Source organism: Gallus gallus, chromosome 1, assembly GCF_016699485.2.
Source record: "Gallus gallus isolate bGalGal1 chromosome 1, bGalGal1.mat.broiler.GRCg7b, whole genome shotgun sequence".
Taxonomy (NCBI): domain Eukaryota; kingdom Metazoa; phylum Chordata; class Aves; order Galliformes; family Phasianidae; genus Gallus; species Gallus gallus.
This window is the reverse complement of record NC_052532.1, coordinates 69,929,630-69,953,172: the sequence shown is the minus strand read 5'-3', so window position 1 is coordinate 69,953,172 and position 23,543 is coordinate 69,929,630. Positions and strand designations below refer to the sequence as shown.

At 37.2% G+C, this 23,543-nt stretch overlaps 1 protein-coding gene across 2 annotated transcripts in view; it reads right to left on the bottom strand.

The window, feature by feature from the left end:
• ARHGAP8 (Rho GTPase activating protein 8) overlaps positions 1-23,543 on the bottom strand; it is a 76,768-nt gene that overhangs the window by 38,620 nt on the left and 14,605 nt on the right. For both annotated transcript variants that reach the window (NM_001204389.2, XM_025149094.3), the window contains exons 2-5: positions 16,621-16,732; positions 13,403-13,540; positions 3,438-3,525; positions 1,470-1,601 (exon numbers count right to left, since the gene is read on the bottom strand). In NM_001204389.2, coding sequence (NP_001191318.1) covers positions 1,470-1,601; positions 3,438-3,525; positions 13,403-13,540; positions 16,621-16,657 — 395 coding nt within the window. In that variant the 5' untranslated portion in view covers positions 16,658-16,732. The remainder of the gene's footprint in view (positions 1-1,469; positions 1,602-3,437; positions 3,526-13,402; positions 13,541-16,620; positions 16,733-23,543) is intronic.

Here is a 23,543-nt window from a genome sequence, read left to right as displayed (position 1 = left end):
TATCTGTTCCTCTTTGGTTCCCTTGCATTCTGGGACAGAGTGAAAATGGAGAAAACAGATTTCTGGCGTAATTGTGTGCTTGTGATATACGCAGGAGAGAAGGCAACAAAACTGCCTCTCCCTATACAGCTGCTGTAAAGTAGGCTTGGGATTGTCTCAGAAGGAAAATAATATGATAGGGTAGGCTTCCAATTCCACAGAGTGGTTTATTTTCAGGAACTGTCAAAGCACAGCAAAAAACACTATTAGAGCCCAAACCTTTCACCAAAGACAAAATATAGGAGATCCTTTGCTATTTTTTCTTCCTTACCCTGTCTCACAAACAATAAATGCATTATAGCAAACATATTCAGAAACCTACTAGCAAAAATAAGCTTTCTCAATCTGTTGCTGAATCGATATCAATTTCTCATTAAAGCAGTTAGATACTTTGTATGACAGCTCATCTCTGCAGCTTGGATGGCTGCTGTTCTCTCGCATAGTGGGTTTTAGAATTTCAGGATGCTATTGGGTGAGATTCAAAAGACTCTGAGACTCTGGCACTAAATAACCAAAAGCAGTTTTGCATATTTGAATTTTCATTTTCAAAGCAGGGTGGTACATAGTTCTGTTAGATGCTCATGTATTTATACTTCACTTCAATCTAGAAATACCCATTAACCTATTTCACACTTTTTGGACATTTGCTTCTTGTTCCAACTCCCAGATTGGAAAAATCAGACACACCTGATTCATCCCCAACACACACACACATCTAGAGTTCCACTTTGGGATAAAGCCATTTATGAATGCTTCTACTTCCAGTTATGTTGTCCTTTTTTGGCCAACTTATAAAAACAAGTAAAACAACTAATAACTTGTGAACAAGTAAAAGCCTAACTGATTTCAATAGGAACTTCCAGCTCTATTGATGAATGCTTGTTTTCAAAGAATAAACTTTAGAACTCAGTTTCCTCTATTGAAAAGCTATCCATCTAGGAACTCTGGCTTAGTCAACAACCCATCCAACCAACCAAAATATAAGTCAGCAGCAGTCACTGTTACTCCAAAGGACTGGCATATACAAGCACAGGGGTCATTTCTGTGCTTTACATATAACAAACAATGAATACTACAAGTATTTTGAGAACCTGTCTGTTAGGATCTCCTATTTCATATACAACCTAGCATTGAGAAGACTTAAGGTTTAAAAAAAGCCTGTGAGCTAATCCAGAATGATGGCTGATAAGGTGTCACAAGCTTCTTGTTAAATAGTGCACAAAAAGATGATGGCTCGGTTCTTGCTCCCACATCTCTGTAACTTTGGATAATCATTTCAGCACCTATGACACTCATTAGTGCACAGAAGACATTTATAAGAGAACCAACAGACTGAGGCCATTACAAGAATTTGTAATGGTAAAATTAACTCAACCATTAGCTACAGACATTTTACACACACACACAAACCAAATATTCTGGAGACATACTTCCTGTCAAATTCTTTGTAGGCAGTTTGTAACCATTTCAGTGATGGTTTATTCAGACTCTTCAGGCCGTAGTGAAAGTAGACAACAGTATAATCATTCTCTACATACTGGTCCAGAGTATACTTCAAGTACCTGAAAAGATAACATTTTAGCTTTAAGACAGTGTATTGGATGGGAATTTTAAAGCAATAACTGGGAAATAAATGCACTGTTTTTGCACTGAACATTCATGACTGCAGATTCATGCTTTCCTCAATGTATTTATCAAACAAGTTCATACTGTTCTAGAGGCAGTGTTACCAGTAATTCCACCACATCATGAACATACTTAGTTACAAAACCAATGGTACTCACAAATCACTAAAAGACGAAGGCACTATATGACTGTGTTGCACAGCAAATATTTTAAAGGATACATGCTAACTGACAGCAACTTGCATTTTGCTTTCTTCTTGTCTTTATCAGTTCCTTCCTATTAGCCAAGTAAACATAGTCATTTTGACCTTTCAAAATAATAAGGGATAAATCTTCTTTTCACTCTCAAAATATTTTAAATTCTTGGAAAAATCCATTAACTCTAATTACTACTTATTACAACTGGTTACTGTAAACTGTTTTCTTGAACGTATTTGCCTTTCTCTTGTTTGCTTTGTAGGGACCACATTCGTAGATCATTCCCTCTAAAACTAATTTAAAGAACTACACTAGTTATCCCATCTTGAAATAAAAGTATATGTTTTATAAGCAGATTTCTGTGCATTGATTCTTTTATCGCATAATGTAAGACACTTTTCCTTTTCTCTTACAACTGAGAACACTGTATGGTCTATTACACAGCTCAATGATTCAAATAAAGCAATGATGGAGGAGTACAATCTGGCCTCATCTCTTGCTGTGTCAGATTTCAACTTTCTCATGTCATTCTCAATGCTATCTTATTATTCTGTGACAGAACCCCAGATATCGTTCTTCACTCATTCAAGTAAATAGACAGTTTCGCGTGACACTTATTAGGCTCTGGCTACCTGAAAGTATCAAGACCACACTGACTATTCACCTATGCAAAAACACATAACTTCACTGCTATGCTGTACTCCCCCAGGCTTACTGATCTGCTTATTCATCTATTATACTGAAAACCTTAAGACTGCTGATAGTCTGGGACAAGGAATGCCATTGTTATTTATACAATACTGTTTTGATACCTGAATTGAGTATTAAATGGTATTTTAATGGAATTACCGTCAACAGTAATTCAAGACTTTCAAAAAGAGTGTAATCAAAATATAAATATATCTAAACAGATACTCTGACATACAGAGAGCCTCATGTTTTATTTTACAGCATGCAAATTCCTTGGCACATTGCCTACAGAAAACCTGTACTCCTAAAAATAATTGAGGGAGCTTTGAAGGAATAAAATAACCAATATTTTTGTACTCTTGTACAAAACTGCTTGTTAAAAGGTGAGATATAAGAGACTAAAACAATAATATTGTACTTGATGTAGGTATTTTTACAAAAGAGGAAAAACAGTAATGTAAATAAGAAAATGTTATTGCTAGATGATTTAGGAAATGAAATAGAGCAAACTATGGCAAACTAGTCATTCATGAGAACATATATACATAGTGCAAAAATACTAGAATTCCTCTTTCATTGGTCTTCATCATAAATTCTTTGTTTTAAAATATCAGAGCTCATTAATAATATCAAAACACCAAGTTAATTTCAGTACACAGTGAATTACTTCCTCTAGACAAGATTCCAGGTGAAGTAACTGACAGTTTCATCCACATCTCATTGACTTAACACTAGTAAGTGCATCATTTTTCCATTTCACTCACTGCCTACTGCTTCTCCCTCTCTGAAAACTCATTCATCTGGAAACAAGCTGGAGGAGGTTCACATATAAATGCGATTCTGTGAATGTAAAGCAGTCCACACAGGAGATTGAGAGAAACTTACTCCAGCAATCTGGTATGATTGAGCTGGTAGGAGGGGGGCATACGGCAGCAACTGAAGGTAATCACCTTCCTTCCAGAATTGTCATCACCTGGTGAACAAAACAGATAGTAAAGACAAAGCTCATTTACTCATGCAGAGGGACCTCAGTGATCTGAGGGAGCAGCTTGTATTTTCTGGTATTTGCGGCAATCTTTGTGTTTCTCATCTTTACACAAAACACACTGTGAAACTTCACGAGGAAATCACATGTTGCCTACAGAAATAAATTTGGCCACCATGGCAGTAAAATGATGCAACTGTTGGACAACTGAGGCAAACTAAGCCGAGAAAGGCCTATTCAAAATGTGGCTGGTAGTGTGCAGCTCCTGAAAAGGAACGTCTAAATCCTCCTGCAGAATTTAACCATGAAAGAAACTGTGTCTTTCCTTCTGGAAGTCACAGAAGTAATGTTTTTAAACTTGTCATGCCTTATTTGCTGTTGCACAATAAACAATTTAGACATCTGCTCTGTCAAACACAAGAGTCAATTTCTTTTTTTTTTAACCAGCTTAAGCTTTCTTAGATAATTTCCCAAAAGCACCACTATGTTCAGATCTCATTTAAAACACAAGAAACAGAGCAAACACCTTTGCTTTTCATAACCTGAAGATCACCAAGATTCCATTCCTTAATCCCTTCATCAAAGCATGTATTGTGGCACTCAAGTTCATTGCACTCTTTGGCTCATGGCACTTTCACCCACTGCTTGTGCGGATAAAGCTGGTGATAATGCCAGTGCCCACCCAGTGGCCAAATTCCACTATCTGGAAACCCACACTCAGAATTTATAGGACGATCATATTGAGGGTAACTGTACAGAAGACTGTGAGGTGTTAATGTCTTAACATATATGTATCTAGCTCGAATGAAAAAGCAAAGAAGAAAAGGGGGAAAGTTAAAGATTTGACAGAGTAACTTAACAAATAAATCATACGAACATTTCTATGAAATCTGGGTAGAACAGCTTCAGCTGTTTGAATCAACATCAGTACTATGAACTAGATCAGCTAAAGCTGATCAAATTACATCATCTAAATGAGAAAATATCTGCTAGCTTGGTAACATGTATTTTTGATGAAAAGCCACCAACTATAATAAATATTCTTCTCTTTTTATCACTTAGGAAAAGACTGCTACCCTCAGCTGACAGATTCCACCTCAAGAAAAAAAACATTCTTGTATTTGCTTTACCCAGTTTCTATCCCATGTATACAGAGGTCATGATGGTATACTATTGTTTTTTGTTTGTTTGTTCGTTTGCTTGTTTTTAATATGGAAAAAGGAATAGAAGAGACAAGATTAACTTATAATAACTTTTTACTCATGAATGCTGAGTGGAAGACATCTTCTGCATTATCAGCTCCAAGCCTGAGCCTCCACCAGGAATTGTGCCCATAACCCTTCCTGACTTGTCAGGCTCCATCTTGAAAACCAGTTAATTTTTCCGGCTCTTGGTTCTATTGCTCACTGGTATGTCAATATGCAACCTCCTTTCCTCAATTCTGTTCTAAAAGTCATAGCAAGTTTGTGCCAGCTTGTTTGTGTGACAGTGATATGATCCAACTGGAACCGTTCTTCTCCTCCAGTACTGTTTACAAATCTGATGGAATCTCTAGGCAATAATCACTTCTCAGCCTGCATTTTACTGCTTATAAACATGTTAGATCTTCCATCTCTTTTAAAAATTTCCCTTCTCTAATCCCACTGTTTTCTACACTGCTCCAGTCTGAATGCCTCCTTCCTAAACATGGGTGACAAGAATTAGATACTGAATTGCAGATGATCACCAGAAATAGGACTTAAAGACTTTCTAATAATATCAACATCATCTTTACTGAAAACTGGGATGAAGTATTCATTTAAATTGACAGCTATAGCTGGATTATCTCCAATGTCCACCCCACTCTGATTTCACAGATCATTTTGCTCCTTTTTCTCTCTTTATACAACCAAAGAGCCTTTCGCTATTTGCTTTAGTATCCTTTAAAGACATAACTCAGCTTGACTTTTGGCAGTTATCACTTTAGTCCTGAATTTCTTACTTCCAGAATGTAGTTTGCTCTGCTGGCTGCTTCTTTTTTTCCCATCCCTTTCAGGCTTACTACTTATTTTTGCTATCTTTCTTGAATGTGCTTTTTCATCCACCATAGTTTGATGCCCCCTTGTCACATTAATAATAAATTCTGATTCCCATGTTAAATAAGGTGCTTAAGCACCACTAAAGGAAGGTTATGCACCACAACATGATTATACGTACTCAGGTAAGTGTGTATATTGTTCTTAAACAGGCAATAATTTCATTTCCTGAAGTTATTTAAAGTGTCTTGTTTGATGTTCTCAGAGCACTTACAAAGGCATTATAATTCGAAAGGCATTAATATGAACGATGTACTAAAATTAAATTAAAGCATTAATAAAAGATCGTTCTCTAAATCATGACTTGTTTGTGGAAAAACTGCTGTGCTACAGTATACTGTAGAATATTTTATTTGTTAGACAATCATTTTTAAGGACAAAATAAATCTAAAAATGTTTCCAGTTAAATTACTAAATGAGTCACTAATTGTTACTGTTGGTTACATTCCACTGCCTGATTTAAAGGGCAGAATAAAATAACTACCTTTATAAAAGAACTGTAAACAGATACACTTAGAACACATATAAAGTTTTCTAGTTCCAATAATCAGAAAACTGGGGTGCAATAGCTTTGCCAAAATTACCAGAATAGCAGAGAACAAAACCTTGTTCTGCAACTCCATAGAGCTACATGAACAACAGCCACAATCAGAAATGGTTAATGAGAACCTCAGCTCGACTAAAAGCTAAATAAAGCAGTGCCGGCTTCCCATTAACGATGACAGCTGATAAAAGGAAAGAGGGTGTTCTTTTCACATAGGCATCAATAATTATTTGGAAAACACAAAAGTTTTTAAATGGCACATGAAGTGTTGATCCAACATCAAATAGGTCTGCCTTGCCCTCTACCCGAAGGACTGTGACTGAGCACCCTGCAAAATTCTCATTGCTCTAGACCATTTGCTTCACACTTTGAAACACACTGAAGCCCAGAATTTTGAAGATACAACTTATGCCCAAACACGTGAAAGTGTAGTTTGAAGGGTGGCAGTATCAGTTATCTACACATTTAACAAAGAGCATTACCTGAAGCATGTTGATTTTAAATCAGCACAGAGCATACATATATCCCACAAAACCTGCATTTTCTTTGGAATTAAATAATTTAGAACCGAAAGATGCCTCTCTTTACATAAGACAATGTAAAAAAACAAAAACAAAAACAAAACCCACAATTTCAGTTTTGCCCCTTGGGGATTTACTTTCAGGTAAAAAAAAATGTAGTTTCATATTAATATATTTTATTCCAGGTTACTGAACTGCTTCAGATGATAACCTGTTCTATGCTTCTGTGTTCCCCTCCTTATCCTTCTACACTGCTTTTGTGTTCCAGCAGTTCCAGAAGCATTCTCAAAGACAGAGTTCCTTAACTGCCTGGGCACCTAAACTCCCCCAGCCCACTCTCTCTATGTTCATGCTCTCATCTTTCACACTGGCAAATCCCTTGGCTGAAATCCTTCTCTCACACACAAAAAATGACTTAGAGACTTCCTGTGCCTATGGGTGGGAGGACACTGCCTCACTTGGTATCCAGTAGCCACACTCATAGGTAAAGTGTGTAAATAGAAAGATGACAGCCTCAGCATTATCAGCTGTGCTCACTGCTGAGTCACTCCTGTAAGCTCGTTTCTGCCAAGCCAACCTCCTCCTCTACACCTCATGAGTAAAGAGGGGTGTGTGGAGTGCAGTGTCCAGAACAGGATTTATGCCCATTAAAATACAGAATACTGGAGTTTTATTTGTGTGTATTTCTCTGAAGCAGACATGATTCATACATCACTTCTGATATCAAACTTTGCAGTACCAAGGAAAAAAAGTTACGTTAAGAAACAAAGAATGGGAAGTGGGAAAATGGACTGTTCTGCTTTTTAATTAAGAATTTGGATGGTACAGCACTTACTGCATCTTGCAAATGAATTTTTTTTTCCTAATGATACAGCTCATTCCAATTTACTAATGAGAGATTTTGAATGCTGTAATTTTAGTATGACTTTTTAAAAGCCTTTCTTCTAATGATGCTAAACATTACTATTTTATAAAAGTTAAATATATTATTTCACTGAAGCTTGTCATTATCGCATGAAAGCACAGAATGATCCTAAAGTGAATGGAACTTCTGCCTTTGGTTTCAGTGAGAGATAGGAGTAGGAGCTGTGTCATATTCTAGGGGACTTGCCACTATAGTGAAAAGACTTACTCCCATATGTTTCTTTCTTAGGATTTGAGTTACTGAAAATAACTTCATTTGCACTGTGTTAAATGGTGAGACAAACTGTGCTTTCAAGGTCCCTCCTGTTCCCTGTGACTTGGGGAAATCAGGGATTACAAAAAAGCAATCACTAACGTTCTGCGTTCCGCACTGGATGAGTAATAGATAGTAAATATGCCCACAATTAATGCTATGTAGGTCTCCGCCCATCCATAATGACAAACTTCCAAGTCAGCAAAGAAGCACACAGCCCTGATAACACAGCTGAGTCTCAACATTAGCAGTAGAAGCTAATATGTTTTCATGTAGAGATCTGAGTCTTCTTTTTCTAGCACTGATTACCTTGGCCAATCATATGAAAATACATTACAATAGATATTTCAACATTTCGAATTTAAAGTGGCCAAAATTTGTGATAATGAGCTGGCTGTTTTTCCATTAGAATAGACATTAGATTCCCCAAGTGGGTAATGGGAGTGACACCAGCCCTACGTGCCAAGAGTCAGCCTGTTTTGATTTCATACCATTTTCTTTCTGTGTTCGTTACTCAGTTCCGTTCCTGTTCACCCAATAATTTAGGTATCAACTTTCTGTGAGAGGATTGCACCTGTGCTGCACCAGGTTCATTCTAGAAAGTGCAAAAATTGTAATTAAAATCAAGTATATGTCCACATGATTTCCTAAAAGGAAGGAATTACAAGTGAGTATTCCAGAGATTTCTTACATCAAGGCATTTGTACCTTCCCTTCAGAAAACAGATTACCCAACAGAGATTCCTTCATGGGAATCTCTCTTCTCAGTTTTGGCTACGAGAAATGCTTTGCCACAGCACATTTTCTTCAGGCCAGCTGAAAGTGAAGAGACAACTTGCTTTTGGTGTAATAAAACATTCACATTTCTCTATGCTCTCCATTAAGTATATAAAATTTGTTGAAACACGGCTAAGTTAAAGCCATTACTGAAGCCAGCCACTAAGTTCAGGTATGCCTGGCTCAATCTCCGTATTTTCTCATACTCAACATGAAAACACCTCTATATACTTCGATGAAATTAACTATGTTCTGCCTTTAAAAGTGACACTATTGCTTGCAGCCTGACATTCAAAAGCAAGAAATGCCATTAAGATCCATTCATTTCATTTTACATTCTGAAGAAAATAGTTGGAGAAACAACAGGAAAACTGTCTCCACGTGAAAAATTCAAGTTCAATTCCTATCTGAAGGATTTAAACCCATGTTTCTAAAATGACAACAGCCAAATTGTTAGGACAGGCTTCCTAAAGTGCAAAGCCTTCATTAATGTCTGCTCTTGAGTTGCAAATAAGTTACAGACCCTCAGTTTCCTTCTTGAAAACTGCCTTCAGTCCTTGAAAACATGGAAGTCTTAGCCTCTCCAGTTGGTTTCTTGTTTCCCATAAGAAGGTATAATTTATGAAATAACACCAAAGCTCCTGATTTCAGGAATATCTTTTGGAAATAAGACTTATTTGTCCATTTTATTTTCTTTCAAGAATAAAAGCTTTAAACCTTGCTCTTTATTTTGGCACTACAATTTACACACGCTGGGTCTGCTCCTAGGAGTACTGCAGGAAGTGGCAAAGCTGTCACTGAGATGGACTGAAAATTATAAAGATTTGTGACTTTAAGGAGAAACAGTAGTGAATTACATAATGAGGCTAAGACACAAAATCTACATCATCACTCTTTCTTCCACAGTCTGATTGACATAACACTATTCTAATCACTTTCTAATGCACTGGTCGGAAATCTTAAATGAACATGAAATGAATGGGAGCTTGAAGAGCATGGACAGTCCTTCTCAAAGAACCAATCTTTCAAATCCTTGAATATATCTGAAATCTTTAAATATAACTGGGAAAAAAAATAATGAAAAGCTAAGGAAAATGTGGAGTTAATAAGATGCTTTGCTTCTGTTACAGAAGGTTCAATCAAATTCATAGGGATATAACTGACAATTAATGAAAGCACAAGAGGCAGAGACAGACTCCTAAATCAACATATATTCAAAAAAAGGTACTACAAAAAGATATCAGTAATGATATTATAGAAACAACTTAGAAAGATCATATATGCCTGTATGTCCCTTTCTTTTCTTTTTTCTTTTTTTTTAATCACAACCAAAAACCAGTTTACTTTCTTTTTAGGCAACAGTAAAATGGACTGAAATTTCTCATTCAAAATGGAAATAATAAGAACAAGCATTGCAGACTTGTTTCCATTTACATGTGCTAACCAGGAGCCAGCTGTACATTGCCATTAGTGAGATAAACAAGTATGTGATTAATAAAAAATAATTAAAGTTTACACCTTTTCTCAATGCTCCTTATTTTTATACAATTGATTGCATTTCACACTGAATAAGAACAGTGCAGAAATCTCCTTTGCATATAGTCAAAGCTATTGTTATGGAAAGCAAGAAGTCAATTTATGAGAAGTGAAGAGGAATCATAGATTTTTTTCTTTTAAATAAGTGCTGGAAATTAGATCATAGTAAGAGATGGGTAAATCACTGCAAATATTTTTACCTAAATTCCTTTTTCTTCTTCACTTCACACAATAATCTCATTGTCTTTCAATCACAGAATCAAACCTGAAGGAGCAGCTTTCAGAATTCCTCTAAAACAAGCATTCAAAGTGCTGAAATTACACTTTGTCTTATTCAAAGAGATTACTGAAATCATTATTAGCTAGGTATGAATCATTTTAAAGTGACCCATGTCAAAAGCATTGTTTGACCTTTTCTAAGATGGGAAGGAGATCTGAAGAGCTCATCTTTTCCTCTCTTGAATGTAAACCCAGAAAGCATCCAAACCTGATTCCACTCATTAACAGTGGGGACAAGGAGGTCTCCTTTTGCAGAGGTGAAGCATATCTTTGGATAGTATTTTACGTTCCTCACGTTCTGCATTCATGTGCACACCTCTGTGTTCTCATCTTGCACTCTACCATCAGAATTATTTTAAATGCGCATACACGGCATTCTTAAGAACAGTTCCTGGCTTGTGCTTCACATTTTAATTGTTCTGTAGGCTTGCAAAATCCCATCACATGTTTCTGACTGAAATGGCAGCTAAAGTCACTCTTTTCTAAGCTTAGACAAAGGCTGGAGGACCTTTTTCCCTACAGAAGACTACAGTAGAAAGGAGAAAACCAACACAGATGAACTAACATTTCAGCCAAGGCTCATCTTGTGAATACTTAAGCAAATTTAGAGTACAACTGATGTTTTGGTTGTATTAGAAACAAACACTGGTATGGAACAAGTTCCAAAAAGAATCAATGGATGCTACCACTATCAGAAAGTCTCTAAAAACCACTGTGGTTTTCACTCCAACTGCATTGAAGCACGTTCCCATTCTCTAATACAGGAATAAGGAGAAGGAATACACATGAAATGAAAGCAGATGAGACTATTTGGGAATGGACAGGCTGATTATCACTCTGTCCCCACCACGTGTACTCTGTTTCACCAGCAGTGGAAGAGTGGAAAAGATTAAGAATTGCTGTTCCAGTATATTTCACCATCTAATTAAAAAATGAATGAGATGGTGAATTTTGAGTTCCCCCACTGTTTTAGCTCTTCTGAGACAAATGGTAGTGTAAGTCTAAGACTACCAGAGATACCAGTTTTGTATGCCACAGTAATTAGTGAACTATTACTTATTTTCTTTTCAAAATCAGCAGGGTATTTCTCAGTGATTCAGGCTGAGCATATTAAGACTGCCAACTTGCCCTCTTTTCCTCCAGTACAGAGGGACAGAGAAGAGGAGCTTTTTCAAAATACAGACCCAGGCTTAGGCTCGTCATCTGGCAGCTGCAAAAATCACAGTGATTACTCCAAGCACGATAAGCACACAAGGACACTTTAGAAATAACACTAGCTAAACCAAGTGCCAAGTGTTTCTGACTTCCAGGCCAGCTTTGAGTGAATGAGCACGAAGGACCAGAAACAAATGTTTACTAAATAATCATGCATTTTAACTAAGGTTGAAGAAGTAAATAAATATATGGCACATCACAATTCAATCCTGTGTATAATAGCAGAAGTAAAAAGTCTTGAAGAGATTTCTTTTAAAACATAATCATATAGAACTGCGTAATACAGCAGATGGGAGAGGTTCTTAGATGGACAGTTACAGTAACTCTGGTGTATCCAGTGTGTCTGTTAACACATCTATTTCACACTCTGTCAGTTTGATTTCAATGACTTCATTACTAACTTTTATATTAGTATTTCCTTCATCTCCAAACTTGTGCCTCAGTGAGAAACATCCTACTGGATTAGTAGGTAGCAGCTATTGAGTTGCAAGAATGCGAATCTGTTATTCCCTTGTTTATGGACATCAATCTTATGTTGTGGAGTTAGTTTTGATGAAGGTAAAATTTAATTATTATCCCTGTACAGCAAGCCTCAAGAAGAGACATTAGTATGAGTAAAAGTCTTCTGTAATCAGAAGTAATTTACATTTTTCACAACCCTATTCAATGAAACCTCTTCTGAGGACTGGTTTTGCTGAAGTTCATATTCACCTGGATGGCATCCTGTTTATGGCTCAAATTCAGGAAGGTAAATACATATAACCAAAGTTCACCATTTTCCAGAAAAATCACAACGTAGGCAAAAAACGTGCACGAGATAACACACTCTTAGACTTCTTTCGGATCATAGAATCATAGAATCACCAAGATTGGAGAAGACCCACAGGATTATCCAGTCCAACCATTCGCCCTTCACCAATGGTTCTCGCTAAACCGTGTCCCTCAACACAACATCCAAATGTTCCCTGAACGGATGAGCTGTATTAATATGGATGAGCCGTATTAAATATTGTTGTTTACATCTTACTGTGTAATGTAATTGTAGTTGAGCATTGTGGTTAATATTACATTAACAAAAGCATTAATGTCAAAAGCAAATCAAATGGGTAAAATGACATGCAGTGTATACTTATATGTATACACTTCATATGTATGCCTTTTATTTCATGCATCTGAATGTTGTGTTGCCAAAATGCTTTAAATATAAATAACTGTAAGCACCAAATGAACCAATACTCAAATATGTTATGTAACCATAGTTTCTCTCCATAGCACAACAGAGAGTCTAGTGATAAATACAGTTAAAATTTTTGTCAATGGCTTCCTTTTGGCCTTTTATTAGCTTTTATACAGTAGCCCATATCTCTTCAGCTGTATGCTCTTTCCTGAGCAAACTAGAAAAAGTTTGCATGAGTACGTGTGTGGCCTCATAACACTTCAGGTTGTTCAAAAAACCAAAACAACTTATCATCAAAACAAAGTGCAGTTCTGTTATAGCCACAGTTAGGCCTTCAATTATAGTATATTTTTATGATCGTATTTTAAAATAAGATTAAGCTCAAGCATTTCACTCATAAGTCATCCCTAGAAAAGCAAAGGGTAACATTTGACTATTCAGCTGCTTTTCAGGATGAAGGCTGAAAACATCAGTACAATTACAATGCATCACCTTGAGGAGTACTGTGAGAAAACTGTGTTAAGGGGTTCAGTATGCTGAAGTTATGCTTTTTGTCCAAATATACCTGCTAACTGGATGATGCCATGTCTTGCAACATCATAGTAGGGATGATTGATATCTAGCTCAGGATCCTCAAGTGGTGGAGACGTAAATGTTTTCTCTTGTCCTGACTGTGTATCTTCTGCTTCATCTTTCTGTAGTTCTAAAGAAGCAAGAAAGAATGCTTAAGTGCTAATGAACAAAGAAAAACTTTTGCTTCTGATTAATTACTGAAGGCTTGAATTTTAGCTCAGACAAAAATACCAGTTGATATATTTTCAAGTCAGTTTCTTCCTTCATCCCCATTTTCATGTGTGGGAAAAACAACCATTTAATAACTCAAAACAACCTTCACGTCTTCCTTAAAAATAGTATCTGCTGTGATAGGCATAAAAATCTTGACAATGGCTGGACAGCTGGCATGCTGTGACCTTGCTATTCACAATTGCTAGTGTTGTCTTGTCATTTCTTACACTCTCGCAATCTGCTTCTTTTATCCATCTACATCTTCTCTTATGCTTCAAGGGTGTCCAAATGGGGAAGTCAAAGTTTCAGTATGCTAATGTGCATTGACAGCTGTTCCATAACACTCTCTGAAAGCAGACCTGCATGAAGATACCTTGCACAAAGATACTGAAGTACCAATAAACCTCCATTTAGTTCCATCAAAATCTACAATTTCCTTGAAGTCAGTGTGAATTCAATGTTCAAAACTTGCAGTAGATGAGGCAGTCAGATCTCCATCCATCACGTACACCAGCTAGAGGCCAAGGTAAGATATAAATATCAGCTCAAAAACCCAATGAAATCCATGGACACCTTTTCACTTCTGGACTAGATTCTCAAGTTAGATCTATTTTGCACTAAAATTAGCGATTCATTATTATTCAGTCTTGATCCAGAGCTTGGTTTGGCTTGTTTTCCCAAAGCTTTTTCCAAACCATTGCTCAGTACAAAAAAGGAAAGTACCAAAGTACCAATCCAAACAAACAGATTCTGGGACAATTGCTGCCGTTAATGTTGCTGAACTACACAAGTGAATGTTTTCTAGAAACTGACTGGAATAACATTATACTGACACACTGGCACACAAATGTCTTGATGGCTTATGAGAGGAAAACATACACGTAAAGAGAAAAACTAATGTTCTGATAGGGTGCAGCACCCCCTGTACATCATCCACCTCTTTTATTATGTAACTTCTAGTACTACGGAATCAAAAAGTTTATCTGTAACACTATTGGTGTCACTTAAGTCCCTCAAGAACTTTTGCATTCTGATCATCTATATATTTTATATGCCTTGACCACCATACGAGATATACTAGGGCAGAGAGAATATATTAGGCATTGATTTCAGCCAGATTTAGTATCAGTAGCTAGGATGCGTTAGAGAAAGACTCTCACTAAATTTTTTTGCAATGTTTTTAACTCATGGTTTCCCAGTAGCTTTCCATTCTATAAACAGCTACATGAGAGCTTCATGGTTTCATTTTTATTTCAACATGATTTGTACCAAAAACACCTTTCAAAATGATGAAAAATGTCACTAATGGCTGGGCTTCTCAAGGACAAAGAACAGTCAGGAAAGTGTATTTTTTCTTAAGTTTCTTTATGTTTCAATTCACATTCAAGCTCCTCAGAAAATAAACAGAAGTCCTATTAATCTTAGGAAAAATAATTATACCATCAGTCCTCCTCATGTTATCACCACAACGTGTGTTTTTCTACCTTTTAGAAGCATATCATATATAAAGATCTACACTAACCTTAACTGGAAATGTATTCTTTCACCTTGGAGAAGGATTTTTATTTCCTCAAGAGCCAGGAATAACAATACAAATATAACCCCATACCCAAATTTCACTTTTTTTTTTCTTTACTTTTATATATTTAAAGTCAAATACAAATCTGAAAAAGAAAAATGCTGTTTTGTTTAGTAAATTTTCATGTCTGAACACTTAACCACCTAAAGTAACAAACAGCAAAAACAGGGAGAGAGAAGAAAATAGAAAATCTGTGTAGGTGGAGTTACAAAGCAAGAAACATGAACTATTCACTAGAATCCATTGAAACTTAACAAGTATTAATAGAAGTGAAATGTGCATTTATATTAAACAATTGAAACAACAGATATGCTACCTATAGTCTTTAGTGCAGAGAGGTTGGGAGCAATCCCTTCTGTAAAAATTCATTTTGTACTATGCATAGTGATAGGTGTGCTTCCAAAAAGCTACCTGGCTTTGAGATGCAGCAAAGAGCAAGGGAAGAAAAATACGCATGCCCATTTCTGCTGCAGTTATTCACAGGGACTAGGGTAGCCCCAGCAGTAGTCACAAACTACTGAAAAGCAAGTTAAAACTAACCTAGTAAAATAATTATTTATTCTTTTTCTTTTCCTCCTCTCCACATGCGTGAACAAGAGGACTGGAGCTCAAGAGACATTTCCTAATATATACAAACAAAAAAGAAGATTCAGTGTTCCAGACTGAGGGAGACCTGAGCTCCATTTTTCTCACTCAGTGCCAGGAGTTTATTGCCCTGCTTCATGAGCCATAGCAGAGGATCATCTGTTACCATGCACGTTGCTGCTGCTGTTCAGCCCTGGCTGGAAGAAACGACAAAGGTCCTGATTGAGAGCTTGCCAAAACTGACTGGAAAATTGCTTGTTGCTGAAAGTTGTGTGTGGGGAGATCAGAGCTACGTAGAGGATCAGGAGACTGGGGTAGAGGGGGGAAAAAGAAAAAGAAAAAAAAAAAAAAGGATTCTTGCTTTGGGATTTAGCCTGGAATCCTCCAAAACTCAGGGCGGAAAAAAAAACCCCATATAACACAGATCTTTCAAAATGATGAGCCCTCTAATGCCACGGCCATATTGCTCATTGCAACTAACATCTTTGGAAATAACATGCAATACAGCAATCTCTATACTCATTCAATACTTGTCTCTTTGGAGTAATGACTCCCATTTGTGCCACAATATGTGAAGATGGTGATATTCCAATGGCTTAGAATTGCACTGGGAACATCTACCAATAATTCATAAAAGCTGCATGTATTAAACTAACCTTCAACTCTAATGGCTTTAATAGGGTACACATGAGTACAGTGGCTGTAACTCATATTGGATTGCTTCAAGATGCATTACAAAATGCTGGTGAAGCCTCTCCCTTACTCAAGATGCTCTATTAAATCACCTGTGACTCTACAGAGAAGCCATTTAAAGTATAATAAAAAATATTTACCTATTTCAGCTAACTTCTCATAGTCAATCTCAGACATGATTCCCCTTAGAAAGAAGACTGTCCAGATCTTGCTAGCTGATTCTTTTGGGATGAAACCGTCTTCAAGTCAAGCCTACAAAAATAAACAAAAGAAGCTGTCACCACAGTGTGGTGCATTTTACACATGACACAGATACAAAAAGAAAAGAAAAAAAAATGGAAATGACACAAATCCTCCTGCCTTTTTATAACACAGAGCGTGAGAAAAGTATTTTAAAACAGCCGTTCAAACCAGAAAGCTACATATAATAAGACTTTCAGCCAACTGGGGAATGGGGGGTTATTCTACAAAATGCATTTACACATTTTCATGACTAACAACAGAATTTAGGATTACTTCACTTCTAGAAGCAATGTGAATCCTTCTACCTTCATTTTACCTCTCTGATGAAAAAGACATATACTCCATTCTCTCCCACCAAAGTCATTTCTATTGCAGTCATATGGTTTATTACAGGATAGTGCTGTCTACCTCACATTGCACACGCAACAGCTTCATGAAAATTGCAAGTGAGCATTAACATACATAAAACTGAAATAAAAAAAAACGCCAGCACTTCCTGTACCTAATCACTGCTCTTCATCAAATTCTTAGAGGAGCATTTTGTAAATAGAATACTAAGTAACTCAAAGAGTGCATCAGGAGCTAAGAATACAATTTAGAAGATCTGTTTTCTCAAGTAGCTGCTCCAAACAGACTCAGATATGAGGTATGAGAGAAATGAAGCTTTTCAAACTCATCAAATTTAATTTCAAAAACCTGTTTAATACATATTTGTTTCCATCTAAGTGTGTTAAAAGGAACACAGGTGAATTTATGGCTTGGTTGTTGAGCAAATGCATGCACAAATACATTCTCTGCCAGGAGGTTATGCATTGCACCACTGCTTCAATGAACTGAAACTGGGAAATCATCCTAGGCAAAAACAAAAACAACAACAACAACAAAAAAAAAAAACAACAAGGTCATTCTGGCTGCCTGCCCACACTGTACATCCTTCAGCTTAAGGATGCTTGTTCCAGACCCCCAGTCTGAAAGCTGGATGCCAACCATTTTCTTCCAACCAGAGAAAGGATGTGAAAGTAGTTTTCAGGACATAAAATAGATGATCACATCAAGAAAGCAAGAAATCATCTGCTTAACTATAGGGATGCTTTCATCTATATTGCTGAGGAGGGATCAGTCTTTAGAGTGACCGCAGTACATGAACTGGACAGAATCTGGCTTTCACTACCTATTGCAAAGTCTATCCTTTGATTTTAGGTTTGTGGAGAGGAAATGGATTTGCATCCTGACTGCAACTCGCAATTTCTACAGTAAAACAAGTACCTGTTAGCAATCACTGTCTTTACGAAAGCTTATGATGGTTAGAGAAGCTTCTCTATAAATTTTCAGTACATTTCACAGATCTAATGTAATTACGCTAACGTAATACTAAGAGGCAACCATGCATTTCCATAACTTTTTTCACTGTAGATAAAATACGAGTATGGTTCTACCACTTTGAAATTTTAAAACACCAAGCAACTATTGTATAATACAGTTATTATTATTTCTTGTTGAAAATAATTTTCCTCATTTACAGGAAATGCTCAAATTAAGAGCACATACACAAGAAAATCTCCCATTAAGTTCAAGAGAAATTTTTGTATTTTCTCACTGGAAAAGAATTTTCTTGAAAAATGCAAGCAATTCCAGGCCAGATATATTTAATTCATGTTAATTTTACCACATGACATTCAAAATGACAATTCTGTTTTTAATTTTCAATTGTGTTACAATTAAATACTTTGCGATTAATATTCCAAACAGTGATTAATTTGTTTATTGCTTTTTGGAGTGGTATTTAGACATTTCTAAAATTAACAGTTAGTTACTAGTGTGATACTGTGTGCTTTGTTTAGCAGCTAATTTGTGACAGGTATTTTAGATGATTTAGTAATCTATGCAGTTTGCTTGTGAGTAATTGGTGTACCGTGAGGGCTGCTCCAAAAGTAACGCCTTCTATGTCATTATGTTAGCCCATGACACCAGAGGCGGATGTTGGTGGTATGGCAGTAGAAGTCGAACCTTCCTAACAATATCCTACTATATTTTGTTGCCCTGTGACAGATGGCAGCAGAGGGGCAGTCTGACAACATGGTGTCTAACATGGAAGTGCATATGAAGCAAAAGTGTGGCATTTAATTTTTCTATGTAGAAAAAAATGCACCCATTGACATCCATCAACACTTGCTAAATGTTTATGGAGACCAAACAGTGTATGTGAGTGAAGCAGTAAGTGGTGCAATGCAGCAGTGGTGACAGTGACACTGGATCATCTGCTAGTGCAGACTTTTACAAGCACAGCATGTAGGCTCTTCTCCATTGCTGGAAAAAATGCATAGCTAATGGTGGTGACTATGTTGAAAAACAGTGTTTTGGAGCTGAGAATATGCTCTATCGAACAGTGTTGTGGTTTTTGTACCTGTTGTATTTTCCATGGAAATAAGTAGGAGGCATTACTTCCAGAGTGATCTATATATCTGATCATGATTACCTGTGCTGGCAAGGAGCATATAATCTAACTAAACAAAAATGTGTTTTTGGAGCAAAATGCAGTTGCAAAATATGGTCAGGAAAGTTGAACTTTTCCTCGTCAATTTTTTTCCTAAGTTTCAAAGGGGTGCATAGTATCAACACAGAGAATTTTTCAGGGGGCTCCAAATTAAAACCACAGCTCACATTTCACTCACTATTCCACTCATCTTTATCCTTGAACTTCAGCCAGCCTTTTAGCATTTTGTTGAAGCTGGAGCTTGACCACAAGAAGATCTTTGTAACAACACAGAGGTTGTTATGTTTTTCCATTCCTTCTTCACAGACTACCACTCACACCCAGACCAAATTTCAGAACAAAGAAAGCTAACTGTCAACACATTTTAATCTTTGTAGTCTCTTAATCACAACCAGATATATCCCAAAGCCCTTATAACACACTTTGTAGTATTTATGCCAGGCCTTTTCATTTTGTTTAATATTATCCACAAATCATAAATAAAGCAATAAGTGATAAAAACTAGGCTAGGACGCTTTCAGGTACCATGAGTGCCAAAACTCTCAATGAATTGAAGGAAAAAAGGGGAGGGGAGGGGAGGGGAGGGGAGGGGAGGGGAGGGGAGGGGAGGGGAGGAGAGGAGAGGAGAGGAGAGGAGAGGAGAGGAGAGGAGAGGAGAGGAGAGGAGAGGAGAGGAGAGGAGAGGAGAGGAGAGGAGAGGAGAGGAGAGACAGCTCTTTATGCCTCTTCTTGGGGAGAAAAAAAAGAAAGAAAAAAGATGTAATGTTTCTGCTGTTTCTGCTGTGTAGCATGGAATAGAACTTCTTTTCTCCTTCATAATAATTACTGATGCTACAGCTCAGAGTAGAGGCTCTATCTCCCAGAACTTGCAGAACAACATCTGGCTTCTGAGCAGCAAAGTTACTGTACAAGTGAGAACAACTACAATAGTGTTAAGCATTTGCAAACGTTTAATGCACAAAGTTACTGGGAAGCTAGAGGTAATTTAGACAGAATCAAAGGAGGGAAAAGGAGGAGAAACCATCTGCTTGGTTTTCAGCTTACTGTTCCCTTGGGGCAGCAATTAGAAAGTTTTCAGTTACAAGACAAATTTACTGTAGCACCCTCGGAAATTGATTTCCCGTTGACCACAGCATTCTCTGTTCTGGAGAGATAACATAATCTCCTTAACAGCGCTTCTCACAACGTCTCCCCGTTCCTAGCAAGCTGTCAGATTTAGTGCCTTCCCTCATCTCACCCCTCCAGAAAGGCAATAAAAAAGCCCCTAAAAGAACCAAACTACAAGTCCTTTATTAATAATAGATATTTGGAAGTATTTTACAAAACACTGGATCCTATATCCCTTCACATGGAAGTTTTTTACTTACTGACAACCCTAAAAGAGCATTACTTTATCCAAAATGAAGGCAGCCACAAGGAGAACTGCTTGGCAATGAACTTGCTTCTACAGATAGCCCAAACAAAGGTGAGGGATCCCTCACAACACTTGTCAGAGCACAGATGCCTTTCATGCTTATACTTTTTGTTCATTCAGCTCTCAGAAATGTTCTTCAAATTTAAATAGCAGAACTTTTCTTCATATTTTTCCTGATTTCCTTCCTCCCATGGATATTCTTGCTTTATTTTAAAAGGTATAACACAACACATCATGTAACATCAAGATGCAATTTACATTTTGATATGACAAGACATCTGCATATGCTAGTATTTGCTGAGGGATAGAGCCTACAAAACGAGGGGAAGTAGTGTCAGAAGGTTATTTTATTATTTATAATGCTGCAGTAACTTTGCTATGGAATTTACAAACACAAAACCACAGGAATTGAGTGCATAATGTACTCGTGGAAAGTGTATTCAAAACATTCTGCTTTCCTTCTCATATGTTATCTGCACTACATTGAATTTTCTCTCAGCGTGCTCCTTGCACAGTGTCTACCAAACTCAACGTCTATACTTTTCATTAGCAATTAGTTTCAAGTATTTTGCATTTTTATTTCATATTCTTTATCTACCTATCATTTTTCACTGGTAACACATTATCCAGAGTTATCTAGGAAGCAAACGTCAGGAGAACTAACAGTTAGAGCACAAGGCTGTTTTTTTTTTTTTTTTTGCCCAACTTTCAGTTTAATCACAGAATGGTGCAAGTTGGAAGGGACACGTGGAGGCCATCTTGTCCAATCTCTCCTCAAGCAGGGCAGCCCCAAGCTAGTGCCCAGAGCCCATGTCTAAGCAGATATTGAAGACACCCCAAAGAGGAGACCCCACAACCCCTCTGAGCAACCTGTACCTGCTCCCCATCTCCCCTGCAGCACAGAAGTGCTTCCTGGTGTACATATGCAACACCCTTTTCTTCAGTATTTGCTCATTGCTTCTTGACATCACACCAGGCATTCCCGAAAAGAGCCTGGCTCCACCCTCTGCATTCACCCTTCAGATATTTGTATACATTGATGGAGTTCCCCCTGGACCACCTTCACTCCAGCCTGAATAGGCTCAGCCCTCTCAACTTCTCCTCAAAGGACACGTGCTCCAATCAGTCTAATGATTGACTTGGGCCTAGTTCAGATAATGTCAAAACCCTGCCTTTCTATTCAGAGGCTATCATATCTGCATATATTTCTGAATGACAGAAAATAAAATTCAAAAGGATCACTGTATTTTCATATACATAACTCATGGACTAGCTTTTAAAAAGGAAACACATCTTCAGCAGCAGAGTAGCTGTATACCCAGGGATAGCATATGAGCAGTGCAGTTATCATAGCCATCCTTCTCTGCTTCATAGAATCATAGAATGGCCTGGGTTGAAAAGGACCTCAGTGACTATCTAGTTTCAACCCCCCTGCTACGTGCAGGGTTGCCAACCAGGCTGCCCAGAGCCACATCCATCCTGACCTTGAATGCCTCCAGGGATGGGGCATCCACAACCTCCTTGGGCAACCTGTTCCAGCATGTTACCATCATTCTCCCACCTTCTATTCAGGATTTTATGTAAGTTCTGTAGGGTGGGTTACTCAATTGCACAGAACACACACAGACTCAGTTTAAAATACCACTTGTTAACAGTGGAGTTGAGATTTGTACTGCAGGTGAAGATACAGCAAAATCCAACTGCATTGTGCTGACCAGAGCAGAAATGGGAAGTATGGAATAAAAAATAAAAGAAAAAAGAAAAAGAGATGGCTGGAATTGCTCTTAAAATCACTTAAAGTAAACTGGGTCTCCTGCTCACTGCAGTGACTTCTCCCTCCACAGAGATAGCAGCTGGGCTGCAGCACTGTGCCAGGCTGCCAGTTGCACAGCGAGCTTTGCATGCAGCGAGCAGAGCCGCCTGGTGGTGCCTTGGGCTTTGCACAACACTGAGATGCCCTGTGCAAAGTGAACATACTTAGAAGCTAGGAAAGGCAAATATGCTGTTATTACTTCCACACATCAATATTGATGAAAAGTATTACTGAACCCTGAAACTCAGAAAAATTTAAACAGCTTTCATTTTATTATGTTTTCCATTTGGACGCTATTCCCAAATTAATTTTACTGCTTTAATAAGTTCCATTGATTTTGGTGCAGTAAAGATAAATACAGATCAATTCCTAGAGCTGGCCACATTTCTCTGAAATGTCAAAATATTTTTAACCAAACTTTCCATGAAAAATTCATGGTAAAGGGAAAAAGTAGTTCAGCAATCTAGAAAAAAAAAAGAAGAATTTGAAGGATGATGATCATACACACAGGCTGGTATCTTCTTATTTACACCTAGAAAGTTATTACCTTGCAAAGTTCAGTGCAAGTTGATACAACTTGTCCAACTTGCAGATTATCCATGCGTGGATATTCCAATCCACTTTAAAAACATAATTTCTGTCCTGAATTGTATATATACAAATTGATTTCCATATCACACATCACACAAAAATGTCCATGCTACAATTCAAAGCGAACTACTAGGAATCTTTCAGTAGCAGTTCAGTATTAACTTTTAATGTGGTTTGAGTTCTTACACCTTAATTTGACACATCTGTGTATGGATCTTTCAAAATTAATAAAAATCAGTAAAGAATTTATAACAGTTAAAACTAGTCATCTCCACTGAAAAAAAATAATAATAATACATACTGTGCTGTTATATTTCTGGGACAGAGAACAGATAATGCATGAATTTACCTGTCCGTAAGGCTAAGATAAGTAAATATAAAAACAACAACAAAAACCTATGTTAAAATAGGAGAGTATAAAGTAAAAATGAAATGCATATGTTCTTAAAAAGAATCGAAACGAAGATTTTATCTTTGGTCTATCATGTTCGTTTGGGGGATTCTGAGC